We start from the raw sequence: 15407 nt of genomic DNA, 5'->3' as shown, positions 1-15407 counted from the left end.
GGCATAATTTAATAATTAGGAGGCATAAATTAATACATACTGTGTGTTTTTTAAGAAAATGTTCTTGTATATGGAAGTGTTTAGGGATGGTGGGCCATTAGAGCAATAGTTTCTTCTCACTTCATTCATACAGTAAAGTTCTTTATAGTCAGGCATAGTAGTCCACACCTTCAAACTCAACTCCTGAGAGGCAGAGGTAGGTGGGTTTTGGGGGTGTGAAGCCCAGCCTAGTCTATAGAGCAAGCTCCAAGCGGACATCAGGGCTATTCAGAGAGACCCTATCTCAAAAAACACAAAACCAAAAAGATCTTTCTCCAATTTTTTATTAAGTTTAAAGTTGTTTTCAGAATATGTTCTTAAAAACTTGATCAACAGGACTGGAGAGATGGCTCAGAAATTAAGAGTACTGACTGCTCTTCCAGAGATACTGAGTTCAATTCCCAGCAACCACAAGGTGACTCAAAAGCATCTATAATGGGATCCTATGCCCTCTTCTGATGTGTCTGAAGACAGTGACAGTGTACTTATATAAATAAAAATAAATCTTAAAAAACAAACAAAAGCTGGGCAGTGGTGGTGCATGCCTTTAATCCCAGAACTTGGGAGGCAGAGGCAGGCAGATTTCTGAGTTCCAGGCCAGCCAGGGCTACAAAGAGAAACCCTGCCTTGAAAAAAAAAAAAAAAAACCAAAAAAATAAACCCCAAAAAAACAAAAAACAAAAACAAACAAAAGCTTGATCAACAAGTATCCTTATATATTCACATTTTAACAAAGATTTTCACTCTTTTACAGCCGAGAGGAAGCCTCCTTTATTTAATATGAATGCAATGAGTGCCTTATATCACATAGCCCAAAATGAATCCCCTACACTACAATCTAATGAATGGTGAGTATTCCCATAAGATATGATTAATGTTTTGAAAAGTTTGTAAATATTGATGCAATAATAAATCATTATCAAAATGACTTAATTTTATATAAATAAAAGAAAGGTTACTTTTAGTTTTAGGAACACAAATAACCCTCCTAATTTAATAGCTTTTTAAGCATTAATATTTTGTAATTAAAATGAATAGATTGTTGTAACTGTTTAAAAAATAGACATGTAAAAGACATGAGTAAAATGTTTTAATTCTTCTTTCAAAATTATTATGTCTAGCTAAATATGTTAGTCATGTTGCTCTGATTTCTCTTCTGGTGTATTAATTACTAATAAAACTTCATGTAAAACAGTATATGGAAAAGAGATTGACCGTTTTGGACTAGAATTGTTATGAATTGAAGAAATCATGCGTTAGTTACTTTTCTCATTGCTGTAGCAATGTACCTGACAAAAGCAACTTAAGGAGAGCTTATTACAGTTTGAGTGTACAGTCCACCATGATGTGGAAGGCATGGTAGTAGGAACAGGAGGCAGCTGGTTACATCGTGTAACTTTTTGAGGGAGGAATTGGAAAGAGTTAGATGCTGGAGGACCACTTGATTCATCCCATTTATTCATTCTGGGACCCCAGCCCATGGGTTGGTGCTATCTACTAACCTACATTCAGCATCTGACTTTCTCAGTTAATACTTTCTGGGAGCATCATCATAGACTCACTAAGAGGCATATTTCCAGGGTGATTCTAAATCCTGTCCAGTTGATAGGGTTAAGTCATTACTATTCTGTCCTTTCTCAGAATTAAACTTGCCCCTCAGTTGCATTTTCATTTCATAATATATATTAGTCCATCTCTGAGAGTTCCCATAGTCTTTAACAGTCCCAACATTATACATAATGTATGAAGTCTATTCAGACTTGTAAACTCTCATTTTTGACCATTTGTGCAACAAAAACAGGTCTCATTTTTTATAGTCTCAGAGTTTGGGAGGCAGGAGTATTGCTGCAAGTTCAAAGCCAGCCTGGACTACATTGTGAAACCCTATCTCAAAAAGCAACAAAAATGTGTTGTCCTTTTTGAATATTGGAATTAACTGTTGATTAATTATTATGTAATCACTGAGCTCCCATGAATAATGCTATTATGACACATTACAGGCTTTTAATATTTTAAAAGTATCTATCAGTTTTCTAAATTTAGGGGAAGTTTTATTCTTTTGGTCAGAGCAGCAAATACTTAGGCATTTAGAAATGTTCTTCTCCCTTGTGATCTATAGAGTGCGTTCCAGGACTATAGTGAGAAACTTTGTCTCTCAACTACCCCCCCCCCCCCAAAATCCTCTTTCCGGCTGGAGAAATGGCTCTGTGGTTAAGAGCACTGACTGCTCTTCCAGAGGTCCTGAGTTCAATTCCCAGCAACCACATGGTGGTTCACAACTATCTGTAATGGGATCTGATGTCCTATTCTTGTATATATGAAGACAGCTGCAGTGTACTTATATAAATAAAATAGATATAAAAAAGAGAAATCCTCTTTTCTGTAGAGAATACAAATGTTTTCCTAAATTATGCTCTATAGAAAACAATCCAAAGTGTGTAAATAAGAAGAGGCTTAAAAACAGAAGAGACTGGGAAACTATATTTGGGAAAGAACTCTGATTGGGGTTTCCTCCTCTTAACTTGATATTGGGTGATTATTCATAGGTAAATATGAAGGAACAGGATATTTTGTTTTCTTTTTGAATTCTAACCAAGTACTCACCCCGCCAATGCACTGTACACCTATCCTAGGGTTTTTAAATGCTCTATGCCAGTCTGTTTTTGGATAACGTTAAAGAATTGTTGGTTGCTTTAGATAACTTTGAATGAAATAATTTAATTTTACTTTAGATGAAATCATATTATCATTTCTTCTCCACTCTTCTTTCTGTGTGTAGACATTGCCTTTTTGGATGTGTTTTTAAAGGAAATAGCAATATGTTCACTTGATACTTTCTTTACAATAGGTCTGATTATTTTCGAAACTTTGTAGATTCTTGCCTCCAGAAAATCCCTCAAGATCGCCCTACATCAGAGGAACTTTTAAAGGTCAGTTTGTAAAACTTTGTTTTGTTTTTTTTTATCCCTTAAGAAATTAATTAAAATGTTTTTTCTTCTTCTTCTTCTTTTTTTTTTTTTCCTTCTCAATCAGGATTAACTATGTTAGAGTTTTTACTAAAATACTAAATTTGGGGCCAGTAAGATGGCTTAGTAGGTAAGGATGCTTGTTGCCAAACCTCACAACCTGTTTTGAATCCCTGAAATCCACATTGTGGAAAGTGAAAACTGAATGACTTTAGTGTGTGTGTGTACATAAGTAATAAAACTGTAATAGAGGCTTTGTAATTATAAAATAACAACTTAAAAGCGTTATTATTTTTGAAGCCGGGCGTGTTGGCATATGCTTTAATCCCAGGACTCAGGAGGCAGAGGCAGGTAGATTTCTGAGTTCGAGGACAGCCAGGGCTACACAGAGAAACCCTGTCTCGAAAGTGTTATTTTTGGTCCTGGCACTCAAATAGGAGGACTACACATTAAGCATGTATTATACTCACTCAGCTATTTTCCCCAACCCATTTAAGTACTAATTTTTGTTTTTTTGAGACAGTGTCTATGACTATTCTAGAAATTACTACTACAAGGCCTTTGTTTTCTAAAAACAAAAAATCCCAGGTGTTTGATTTTACCAAATGAAGAATCAGGAGCCAAAGACTGTGTTGAAAACCTGCTAGCTCTGAAAGACAGAAAGCACCCGCTAACCTTCCTCTTCAACCTGCATTCCAGAAGGAAAAAGGCTTTCTCCTTCTCCACGCTTCAGATCAGTGTCCTTCTTTGCATTTCTTTATGCTCACTCCCTTTATGTCAACTGGTTGGTTGCTCTGTCTCTTGACCTAGAGTTGAGTTTATTTAATCCTGTTTACAGAAAGCTCTTAGCCGAGTCACACCACAAGATTTCCAGTTGGGATCAATGTGATCTAATATCCTGACCTTGAACTCCACAGAGATTACACTGCCTCTGCCTCCTGAGTGTAAGGTTAGACATGTGAACCACCACATCCAGTACTAGTATTTTTATCTTATCTTTTGGCAACTTTTATCTGTGGTTCTGAGTATTGAACTCAGGGGTTTGAATACAGAAGGTGGGCATTTTTCCAACTGAGCTACCCCACCCCAATCCTGGTAACTTTACCTTAAATACTGCATTTTGTTTTAAAAATTTCTAAGGATGTGTGTGTGTGTGTGTGTGTGTGTGTGTGTGTGTGTATGTGTGTTTTGGGGAGTGGGCTATTTTTCAGAGGCAGCATCTCAGGTAGGCTAGAAGCTACCAAGTACTACTGATCTTCCTCCATTTGTAGTCAATTCCAGCGTGTTATGGATTTTGAGGTCCAACTCTAGCTCATTTAGCAATGAAATATTACAAACATGGGGTGGTTTTGGGTTGACAAGGTAACTTAGTAAATAAAGGCATTTACACCAAGCCTTAAGACCTGAGTTCTATCTATGGAACTTATTATGGTAGAAGGAGAGAACTGGCTCTCACAGGTTGTCTTCTGACCTGTGTTTGCACCCCCTGACACACACACAAATGTTATATACGGTGTTAAAATTAAAAATATAGATTCTCTTTTTCTATTTTTAGCTGGCTATTCTCAAGTGTTTAATTTTAGTGTTAACCATTTAATTTAATTGCACTGGTAGTAATATAATAGTTTTACTAAATTTAATGTAGTGTTTTGTTTTGACACAAGGTCTCACTATGCCTTGACTTGCCTGGAACTTGACACATATACCATGGTGGCCTTGAACTCACAAAGGTCCTCCTGTCTCTGCCTCTCCAGTGTTGGGATTAAAAGTGTGCACTACCACTTATTGTAGTACTTAAAGGTTTTTTGTGTTTGTTTGTTTGTTTTTTGAGATGGAATCTCATGTATCCCAGATTGGTCTTGATATTTTGCTTTGTAGTTGAGAATGATCTCTAAATCACTGATTTTCCTGCCTCTATATCCCAAGTACTATGTGCTCTACTGGGATTTAGTAGGACTTCATGATCTTAGACAAATACCAATTGAACTACATCCCTGGCTCTTTTCAAATCTCTTGATTTTATGCTGAAGAAATGGGTCAAAAAAAAGAAAAAGAAATGGGTCAGTCAGTGATCAAGAATACTGGCTCCTCTTCCAGAGGACCCAAGTTTGATTTCTAGCACCCACAATTGTTTATACTTTCAGTCCTGGGGCATATGACACCCTCTTCTGGTTTAATAGGGCACTTCATGCACATGCTGCACAAGACACATGTATGCAAAATACATTGTCAGTAAATACAGATAAAAATTATTAAAAACATATTGACTAAGCAATAATGAGAATTTGACTCTAGTTAGGAATTGTTTCAACAAGACTCATGAACTAATTTTATATTAATCTTTTAGAATTTCAAAACAGGTAAATGTTTTTCACTAATACCAGCTAAATTAAACCTACAACAAATATCTGGGCATACATATACGTATATCATACATACATTTGATAATATTACTTGCAAGCAATTACAGTATATAGAAAAACAATAATTCCTGTTTAGTTCCAAGGAAAAGTCACCTATGGTCTCAGATATAAAAGCCTGACCAACTGAGCACTCACACTGTCAGCACATTTTAATAGTCTGGGTACGACTGTTTGTTTATACCTGTATTTCAGCAGTAGAAGGATCATAAGTTCAAAACCAGTATTGGCTGTCATAGTGAAACCTCATCTCAAGAAAAAGAAACCCATAATGTCTAAGTTCTAGTTACTTATTAATTTATTGTCAGTAAGTTTTCCTACTTAGATCAAGCATAGTTTATAATCAGTAGTGACATTTTTAAGTATGTATAGGTTTTAATAATTTCAACTGTATTTTCACTGGCCAACTAAAAATATTCTGGTGAGGATTCCCCTCCCCACCCCCCCAAAAGACAAGGTTTCTCTCTGTAGCCTTGGCTGTCCTAGAACTCACTCTGTAGACCAGGCTGGCCTTGAACTCAAATCCACCTGCCTCTGCCTCCCAAGTGCTGGGATCAAAGGCGTGCGCCACCACGCCTGGCTCCTGATGAGGATTTTATTCAAGACTATTTAGGCACAAGTTGACTGTAGAAGTTACTACTTTCTAAGTATCAAAAGTCATAGATATAATAAAATTGCATAGTTGTAGCTTGTATGAATCTATCATAATTATAGGTTATGAAAAAGGAATATACTTGAACTAACTAGGAGAAAAAAGTAACCTATTTTTATTTTCTGTCCTTCTAGCACATGTTTGTTCTTCGAGAGCGCCCTGAAACAGTGTTAATAGATCTTATTCAAAGGACAAAGGATGCAGTAAGAGAGCTGGACAATCTGCAGTATCGAAAGATGAAGAAACTCCTTTTCCAGGAGGCACATAATGGGCCAGCGGTAGAAGCACAGGAAGAAGAGGAGGTATATACCTAAAAGTGACACAAATTTGAGTTTAATTTTATTGATTTCTTACAGTACTTGCCCAGAATACCTTTTATGTTACTCGTTCTAATCTACTTTGCTCTTATCATTGATTCTTTAAAATTCTAGTTACAAACAAAAGTCTTTAATCTAGTTATTATAAATTTTTTTCTATCCACCCTCTTTAGTAAAGGCTACCAGAAGTCTTTTACTAAAAAAATCTGTTTGTGTTTGTCAGGTTTCTCTTCTACTTTACTCTTAGTTGAGAAAAGATTTTGATATTTTAATCTATTGGTCTTTTTCCTTAGGAGCAAGATCATGGTGTTGGCCGAACAGGAACAGTGAATAGTGTTGGAAGCAATCAGTCTATCCCTAGTATGTCTATCAGTGCCAGCAGTCAAAGCAGCAGTGTTAATAGTCTTCCAGATGCATCAGATGACAAGAGTGAGCTAGACATGATGGAGGGAGACCATACAGTGATGTCTAACAGTTCTGTCATCCACTTAAAACCTGTGAGTGTTTCCATTTCTTTTAATTAAAAAGATTTGTCTTTGAAGTTTAAGTACTTTGGAATCTGGGTGTGGTGGTGCAAACTTGAATCTTAGCACTTGGAAGGATCAGGATTTCAAGGGTTCCCTTAGCTACAGAGTGAATTTGCAGCCTTCCATGTAAGACCTGGGCCACATAAGACCCTGTTTACTACCACCATCCTAGTAACCCCATGAAAACAAAAAACTAGTTTGAGTTTACTCAGTGGTTAAGGTCATTTGTTGCATTTCTAAAGGACCTGAGTTTTTTCCTAGGATTTATAACAAGTAGCTATGTCACGCACAGGTTGTATCACACCTGTGTATAATCCCAGGGCCAAGGGATAGAATGCCCTCTTTGAACTCTGTGGACGCAGGTGGTCTCACTCCCTTATGCTCATGCTTGCTCGCTCTCTTGCTCTCTCTTGTGAGCTCTCTCTCCCCCCCTTTCTCCCTTCTCTCTCCCTCCTTCCCTCCCTGCTCCCCTCCCCCTTCCCTCTCTCTTCCCCCCCTCCCTTCTCCTGCTCTTGTTCTCTTGCTCTTTTTCTCTCACTAAAAAGAAAAAAACTTAGTTTTCCATAGCAATAGTCTGAAGTGTTAATCTGTTACCTGAATTTTGGAAATTGCTGTTTTTAAATATAAAGAAATTTGGAACAATTTTGGAAAGAATAAAAATATAGAAACATCACATAAATTATTTATTATTAGAATATTTTAAAATCAGAAAAATATGTACCTGAAAATTATGCGCAGTTGTAATTAGAAAATGAGAGTTGATATGACTAATGAGCTAGAAGCAACTTTTGTAGTATTTCACTTTTTTTAAAAAAGAATTATTTATTTAATATATATATGAGTAAACTGTAGCTATCTTTAGACACAACAGAAGAGGCATCAGATCCCATTATAGGTGGTTCTGAGCCACCATGTGGTTACTGGGAATTGAACTGAGGACTTCCTGAAAAGTAGTCAGTGCTCTTAACTGTTGAGCCATCTCTTCAGCTCCTGTAGTATCCACTTTTATATTTAAAATAAAATAATACATTTGAAAATTCAGGGTTTAGTAAAAGTGAGCATTTATTACATTCTTTGCAAAAATTTTTTGCTTGTGTCATGTAGTCATCTTTTTACACATATACAGGTCCCATGTTGAGCAGTTTTCTTTGATTATTTTCTCTACCTTCATTTTGAATCAGGGTCTCAGTTGAACCCAAAGATTGACTTAACTCACCAATTTGCTCCAGGAATCCCATGTCTCCACCATCTGAGGGCTACAATTACAGACAGGCTGTGCCCTCTTGGCATTTCCATGTGTGATCGGGATTCAAACTCTAATCTTTAAGCTTGTATGACAATTGCTATGTCCGCTGAACTATCTCCCCAATCCTCCTTTGGAATTTTGAGTATAAATATTTTAATTTTCTCAAGACAGTTTAATAGAAGAAACTTTAGTAGTGTATAATGACCTTGGGTTCAATTCAAAGCAGACTGGTCATCTTGGACTCCGTTCTTAACAGTAGAATTAAATAAAAAGAAGACTGCTCTTAAATTTATAGCAGTCCTTCTGCCTCTGAATCTGAGAATAATCTTTTTGATTTTACAACTTGTAGTATTATCTAGAAGTTACTAAACACAATTACTAAAAGATGGGAACAACCATATGCCTATCAACATGTGAGTGGATAAGGAACTTATATACATCTGTCTTAGTTAAGGGTTTATTGCTGCCGGGCAGTGGTGGCACACGCCTTTAATCCCAGCACTTGGGAGGCAGAGGCAGGCAGATTTCTGAGTTTGAGGCCAGCCTGGTCTACAAAGTGAGTTCCAGGACAGCCAGGGCTACACAGATAAACCCTGTCTCTGGGGAAAAAGAAAAGAGTTTATTGCTGTCAGGAGACACATGACCAAGGCAATTCTTAAAAAGAACATTTCATTGGGGCTGCCTTACAGTTCAGATATTATGTCTATTATCATCATGGCAGCATGCAAGCAGATTTGGTGCTAGAGAGGTAGGTGAGAGTTCTGTATCCTGATAGGCAGTCAAGCAGTAAGAGAGAGCAACACTGGGCCTGGCTTGAGTTTATGAAACCCCAAAACCCACTCCTGGTGACTGACACACCTACTCCCACAAGACCCAACCTCCCAATAGGGCTACTCCCTATGAGCCTATGGGAGTCATATTTTTTCAAACCACCACATACATCTAATGGAATATTGCTTACCTGTAAATAGAAATAAAGTTATAGTGTCTGCAGTGTGTGTAATCCTAGCCACTTAGAAGGATAAAGCAGGAGATATAAATTCCAGGCCAGTTTGGGGTATGTAGTGAAACTTTTCTCCAAAAAACCAAAAAACTCAGAGGCACTATCCAGACAAAAATGGATGAATATTTTATAGTGAAATGTCAATCTTAGCCACTGGCTCAGTGGTTAAGAACACTGGCTGCTTTCCCCAAGGATCTGGGTTCAATTCCCAATACCCACATAGCAGCTCCCAACTGTAACTGTAGCTGCAGGGGATCTGATACCCTCTTCTAGCCCCTATGGACATGAGTTATACAGGTGGTACACAGACATTCATGAAGGCAAATTATCCATATACATAATAATTTTTTTTAAATTAAAAATGAAATGTAAATAAAGTGTTTGCATAGCAGGATCTATAGGGATAAGTGCTAATACAAAAGTTACCATAATCTGAATAGATGATAGAATGGAGGATACTGCTAATTGATAAAAGTAGCTACAGTTTGAGGTGCTATAACATAGTGATAGATTTATAGTGCTGAAAACGTAGCTATTTTCAATTAAAATGGCTAAAGGGAAAAATGGTTTTTGTTTTTTTGTTTTTTGTTGTTGTTTTTACAGGCAAGGCTTTAGCTTGTCTGGAACTCACTATGTAGACCTGACAGGCCTTGAACTCAGATCTGCTTGCCTCTGCCTCCCAAGTTCTAGGAATAAAAGTATACATTACCATGCTCAGTCTTAATATATTTTAACAGATCCACAGACCTATTGTGGATGATGGTTAAACTATAGTATCATTATTTATATACATTTTCCACTTAATTTTTTTCTTTTCTTTTGAGACATGGTCTTTGTCTAGTCAGGGTTAGCTTCACAGTCATGGCAATGCTGTCTTAGCATAGACATCATTAAAAAAAACTACCACACCCAGTAACAATTACAGCAATTTTCTTTCATTTCTATAGCTTTCTCGTTTGTTTGGTTTTTTTTTAATAAATGGCAGAAATATAAATATAACCTAGAGCCTAGCATAGTGGCACACATCTATAATCAAAGCAGAGAAAACACACAAAACAGCAAAATAGTCCTGTACTGCTTATTAAAACTCAAATGTTTTAATTTTTTTATTACCATTGGAAACATTCACTACATGTCCTATTTTGCTTTTAAGTTACATTAAAGCCTTTCAGTTGTGTTTTTGTTATTTTTAAATTTATGGATATGTTAGTGTGTGTATATGTGTATACATAAGAGTATACATGCCCCAGAAAGCCAGAGTTGTCAGATTCCCTAAAGCTAGAGAGAAAGATACTTGTGAGCCACCTGATGTAGGTGCTGGGAATCAAACTTGGGTCCTCTGCTAGAAAGTACATGCTATTGACCACTGAGCCATCTTTCCAATTCAAGCTTTTTGGATTTGCACAGAATATAATTTTTTATTACCATTTGAAACATTCATCATATGTTGTCCTATTTTGCTTTTAAGGTATATTAACGCTTTTTAGATTTTTTTTTTAAATATATGTGTACATGTGGGGGGTAGGTGGGTACATTTTCTATGTTGAATATATACTATTTCATGTACTCTGGAAATAATTTCAGCTAACTCTATTTTTGTTGAAAGAATCAATAGTATTTCTAGCTTCTATTTCTGCTTTGTTGAATTGTGGATTTTTTTTCTTTTTTTTAGATTGCTTATTAAAATTGTCTTTAGTCTTTTCCTTGAATGCTCAAATAAATTGTTCATCTTACATAATATTTTCTCATTTTCTGTCTTTTAAGGAGGAGGAAAATTACCAGGAAGAAGGAGATCCTAGAACAAGAGCATCAGACCCACAGTCTCCCCCTCAGGTGTCTCGTCACAAGTCACATTATCGTAATAGAGAACACTTTGCAACCATACGAACAGCATCACTGGTACGTATCACTCAGTTCCAAATGTAGTATCTTTTTATGTTGGTAGTATACAGAAAATACATTTAACCTTCTTATCTTCATGTTTGGATTTATTTTGCAAAACATTTAACATTTAAATTCCCTATTTGAAGAAAGCAAGGTGTTTATTCACATAATATTTTAAAATGTTTAAGAGAACTACAAAGTACTGAACAGGCATTCAAATAAATTAATATTTTTGGTTTTTGGAACAAGGTGTTACTGCGTAAACCAGGCTAAACTGGAACTCACTGAGGTCCACCTGCCTCTGCTCACTGAAGGAGTTCACAGCCATGCTCAGCTTCAAATTAGTTTTTATTAGTGGTATTAAAGAAGTATTTGTGACATAGTTTGAGTATTTAAAATTCTTATGTATAAGACAAGAGAATCAATGTTATTACCAGATAAAAACTAACATGCCAGGTATGTTAGCACAAACTTTTATTCTCAGCATTCAGGAAGCAGAGGCAGGTGGATCTCTGAGCCTGAGGCTAGCCTGCTCTATATAGTAAGTTCCAGGATGGCCAGGGATACACAGAGAAATATTGTGTAGGGGTGGGGTAGGAGGTAGGGGTAGGAAGGGAAAAAAGAGTGAGCGTTGAAAAACAAAAGAATTGGGGCTGGAGAGATGGCTTAGTGGTTAAGAGTACAGACTGTTCTTCCAGAGGTCAAGACCAAGTCCCAGCAACCACACGGTGACTCAAAACCATCTACAATGAGATCTGATGCCCTGTTCTGGTGTGTCTGAAGACAGCAACTGTGTACTAAAATAAATAAAATAAATATATAAAAAAAGAAAGAAAGACTGACAGGCAAAAGAATTAACAGTAAGGGAAGCCGGGCCGTGGTGGCTCACGCCTTTAATCCCAGCACTTGGGAGGCAGAGGCAGGCGGATTTCTGAGTTCAAGGCCAGCCTGGTCTACAAAGTGAGTTCCAGGACAGCCAGGGCTACACAGAGAAACCCTGGTTGGTTAGGTTTTTAAGATTGTGATTCAACCTCCTACTCAGGCTCTTCTTGTGCTCTTTAGCATAAGTGATCTTTCATTTCAGATTTATTTCAAGTAGTTGAAGCTTTAGGCATGCTCTTTTTTTGTACAGTTGTTTCTAGTTTTTGTTAGTCTCCCCCTCTCCCCAAGAGTTTTTCAATACATTGTTTCTCTTTGTAGCCTTAGCTGTCCTGGAACTCACTCTGTAGACCAAAGTGGCCTCAAAACCTTGCCTCTGGCTCCTGAATGCTGGGATTATAAGTGTACACTGCCATTGAGGCCTCTGTGTTTTCTTTCTATTTTCATATACATTTAGAATCAGCCTATTTCTTTAAAATATCTGTTAGAAATTTCAGTTTTAAACTGTTAAACTGTTAATTACTTCCTTAATAGTAATATTCTAAATTCTTTATTATTTTGTTTAGTAGAGATAGAGTCTTGTGATTTAAAAGACTTATTTGGCCTTATACTCATTATATATAGTACTATCTATACTTTTGAACTTTTGGCAATTGTTTTTTTTTTTTTTTTTTTAGACAGCCAAATGCTATGATTACAGGCCTACACCACCATGCCCAGCTTTCTAAATGCTTGTGAAAGAAAATTGTTTTGCCTTCTTGTCTTTTCTCCTCCTCAATTGTATGTCTAGGTTACAAGACAGATGCAAGAACATGAGCAGGACTCTGAACTTAGAGAACAGATGTCTGGTTATAAGCGGATGAGGCGACAGCATCAAAAGCAGCTGATGACGCTGGAAAATAAACTGAAGGCAGAGATGGACGAACATCGGCTCAGATTAGACAAAGATCTTGAAACTCAGCGTAACAATTTCGCTGCAGAAATGGAGAAACTTATTAAGAAACACCAAGCTGCTATGGAAAAAGAGGTGACCAATTCAATATTAATATTAATATTAATATTAATTCATCTCTTAATTATCCAAATTAGCATTTTGAAGTTTAAAGTATCTAGCCCTAGGAAATAAGTAAATTGATCCAGGAAAGAGAAGCATTTATGTAAACTTGTATAAAGCTTTCTGTTTAAGAAAAGATTCCTATATGCTTTCTTATTAGTTTTATAAATGAAACTGCTGCTTTTTGGGGTTCGGGGTGGGTTCAAGACAAGGTTTCTCTATGTAGCAGCTTTGGCTGTACTGGTATCACTTTATGGCCCTGGCTGGCCTCAAAATGACACAGATCCTCCTGCCTCTGCCTTCTAACTTCAGCTGCAGGGGAACCAACAGCCTCTTCAGGCCTCCTTGAGTACCCAGACTTGTGTGACATGCACAGGTATACATAAAGTTTTTTTAGGGAATATATAATCTTGCCTATATTGAGAATTTTTTATACCTACTGGATTCTCTTTCACTATCCAAGTTAAAAAATGGAAAAAATACATTTTTTAAAATTAGGAAGATGACAGCATAAATATTAATACTTGATTTTTATATAGTTTTATGAAACTATGCAGATATTCATAGTCATGTTAGATGATGAGAAAATGGGTATTAGCTTGAGAAGTGTTAGATATTGACATATATAGGAAAGCAACTCCTTAAATAGTATTTACATTGTGATTAAAAATTGATTCAGAGCCAAGTGGTGGTAGTATACACTTTTAATCCCAGTGCACTGGAAGCAGAGGCAGGCAGATCTCTGTGATTTGAGGCCAGCCTGATCTACAAAGTGAGTTCCAAGACAGCTACACAGAGGAAACTCTGTCTTGAAAAAAAGCAAACAAGGGGCTGGAGAGATGGCTCAGTGGTTAAGAGCACTGAATGCTCTTCCGAAGGTCCTGAGTTCAAATCCCAGCAACCTCATGGTGGCTCACAACCATCTGTAATAGGATCTGATGCCCTCTTCTTGTGTGTCTGAAGACAGCTACAGGGTACTCATCATATAAATAAAACTTAAAAAAAAAAGAAGAAAGAAAAAGAAAAAAAGCAAACAAAAAGTAAATTACTAAAATTGGTTAAGTCAGGTGTCATTGCACATAACTATATCTGCAGCATTTTTGGGAGACTGAGACAGGATTGGAAGCTGAAGGAAAGCTAATTGGAGTTACATACATAGCAAGTCACAAACGGCCCAAGTGAGTCACACAGTAAGGCTTAGTTAATTTTTTAGAAAAAGGTAGGGAGCTTTCCTAGCGTGGTGTAGGCTCAAGATTTTAATTCCAGCACTGTAGAAGAAATACAATGGTTAAAAATGTACATTCTAGGAAACAGTGGCATTCCAGCAAAATGTGAAAGCTATTCTAGCTGAATTGATGTTGGTTCAGTGAGAGCTTCAGAACAAATGGAGAGTGATTAGGAAAGACCTCTGGCCTCCACTTGTGCATACTCAAGCAGCACATACTTCTCCCCAAATTATATGTGCTACATTTGTAATATTTGACATTCATTTTCACATGACTTACAGGTAAGGATCTAATTTCAAGATGATTGAATTTCATTATTTAATATATAAATTACCTCAGATAAAAGGGCTTAGTTGAGGCTGGCAAGATGGCTCAGTGGTTAAGAGCGCCGACTGCTCTTCCAAAGGTCCCGAGTTCAAATCCCAGCAACCACATGGTGGCTCACAACCATCCGTAATGAAATCTGATGCCCTCTTCTGGAGTGTCTGAAGACAGCTACAGTGTACTTACATAAAATGAATGAATGAATGAATGAATGAATGAATGAATGAATGAATAGGGCTTAGTTTGTAGGGCCTGAAGACAGCTACAGTGTACTTACATTAAATGAATGAATGAATGAATGAATGAATGAATAGGGCTTAGTTTGTAGGGCCTGAAGACAGCTACAGTGTACTTACAATCGATCGATCAATCAATCAATCAATAAATAGGGCTTAGGTTGTAGGGCCTGAAAAATGGCTTAGCGGTTTAAGAGCATATACTCACCCGGGCAGTGGTGGCGCACACCTTTGATCCCAGCACTCAGGAGGTCTCAGTTTGAGGGCAACCTGGTCTACAAAGTGAGTTCCAGGACAGCCAGGGCTACGCAGAGAAACCATGTCTCGAAAAACCAAAAAAACCAAAAAACAACTAAAACCAAACAAAAAAAAAGAGCATATACTCCAGGGGTCCTAAGTTCAATTTCCAGCACCCACATCAGGTGACTCACATCACCTGTAATCCTAGCACCAAGGGGATTTGACTCTTCTGGCCTCTGCAGGCAGCACATAACTATATATAGACACAACACACACATGAGCACACATAATGAAAACTTTTTCTAATTATTAGTTTATGTTTGAAGGTAAATATGTATTTGCTTTTTATTTATTGAAGGGAATATATTTTCTTATTAAATAAAACATTTTGATA

The 15407-nt window shown here is 36.9% G+C and overlaps 1 protein-coding gene across 9 annotated transcripts in view; it reads left to right on the top strand.

The window, feature by feature from the left end:
* The window catches only part of Taok1 (TAO kinase 1), a 96198-nt gene that overhangs the window by 58727 nt on the left and 22064 nt on the right, over nt 1-15407 (top strand). For 7 of the 9 annotated variants that reach the window (NM_144825.3, NM_001364134.1, NM_001364133.1 and 4 more), the window contains 6 exons: nt 794-887; nt 2888-2969; nt 6212-6379; nt 6688-6891; nt 10935-11069; nt 12724-12960. In NM_144825.3, the coding sequence (NP_659074.2) occupies nt 794-887; nt 2888-2969; nt 6212-6379; nt 6688-6891; nt 10935-11069; nt 12724-12960 (920 nt within the window). The remainder of the gene's footprint in view (nt 1-793; nt 888-2887; nt 2970-6211; nt 6380-6687; nt 6892-10934; nt 11070-12723; nt 12961-15407) is intronic. The other 2 variants (XM_006532960.3, XM_030245838.1) reach the window with 1 other exon arrangement.

The sequence above is a fragment of the Mus musculus genome, chromosome 11 (genome assembly GCF_000001635.26).
Source record: "Mus musculus strain C57BL/6J chromosome 11, GRCm38.p6 C57BL/6J".
Lineage (NCBI taxonomy): Eukaryota > Metazoa > Chordata > Mammalia > Rodentia > Muridae > Mus > Mus musculus.
The sequence above is the reverse complement of the archived record's forward strand: the minus strand, read 5'-3'. Positions and strand labels throughout refer to the sequence as shown.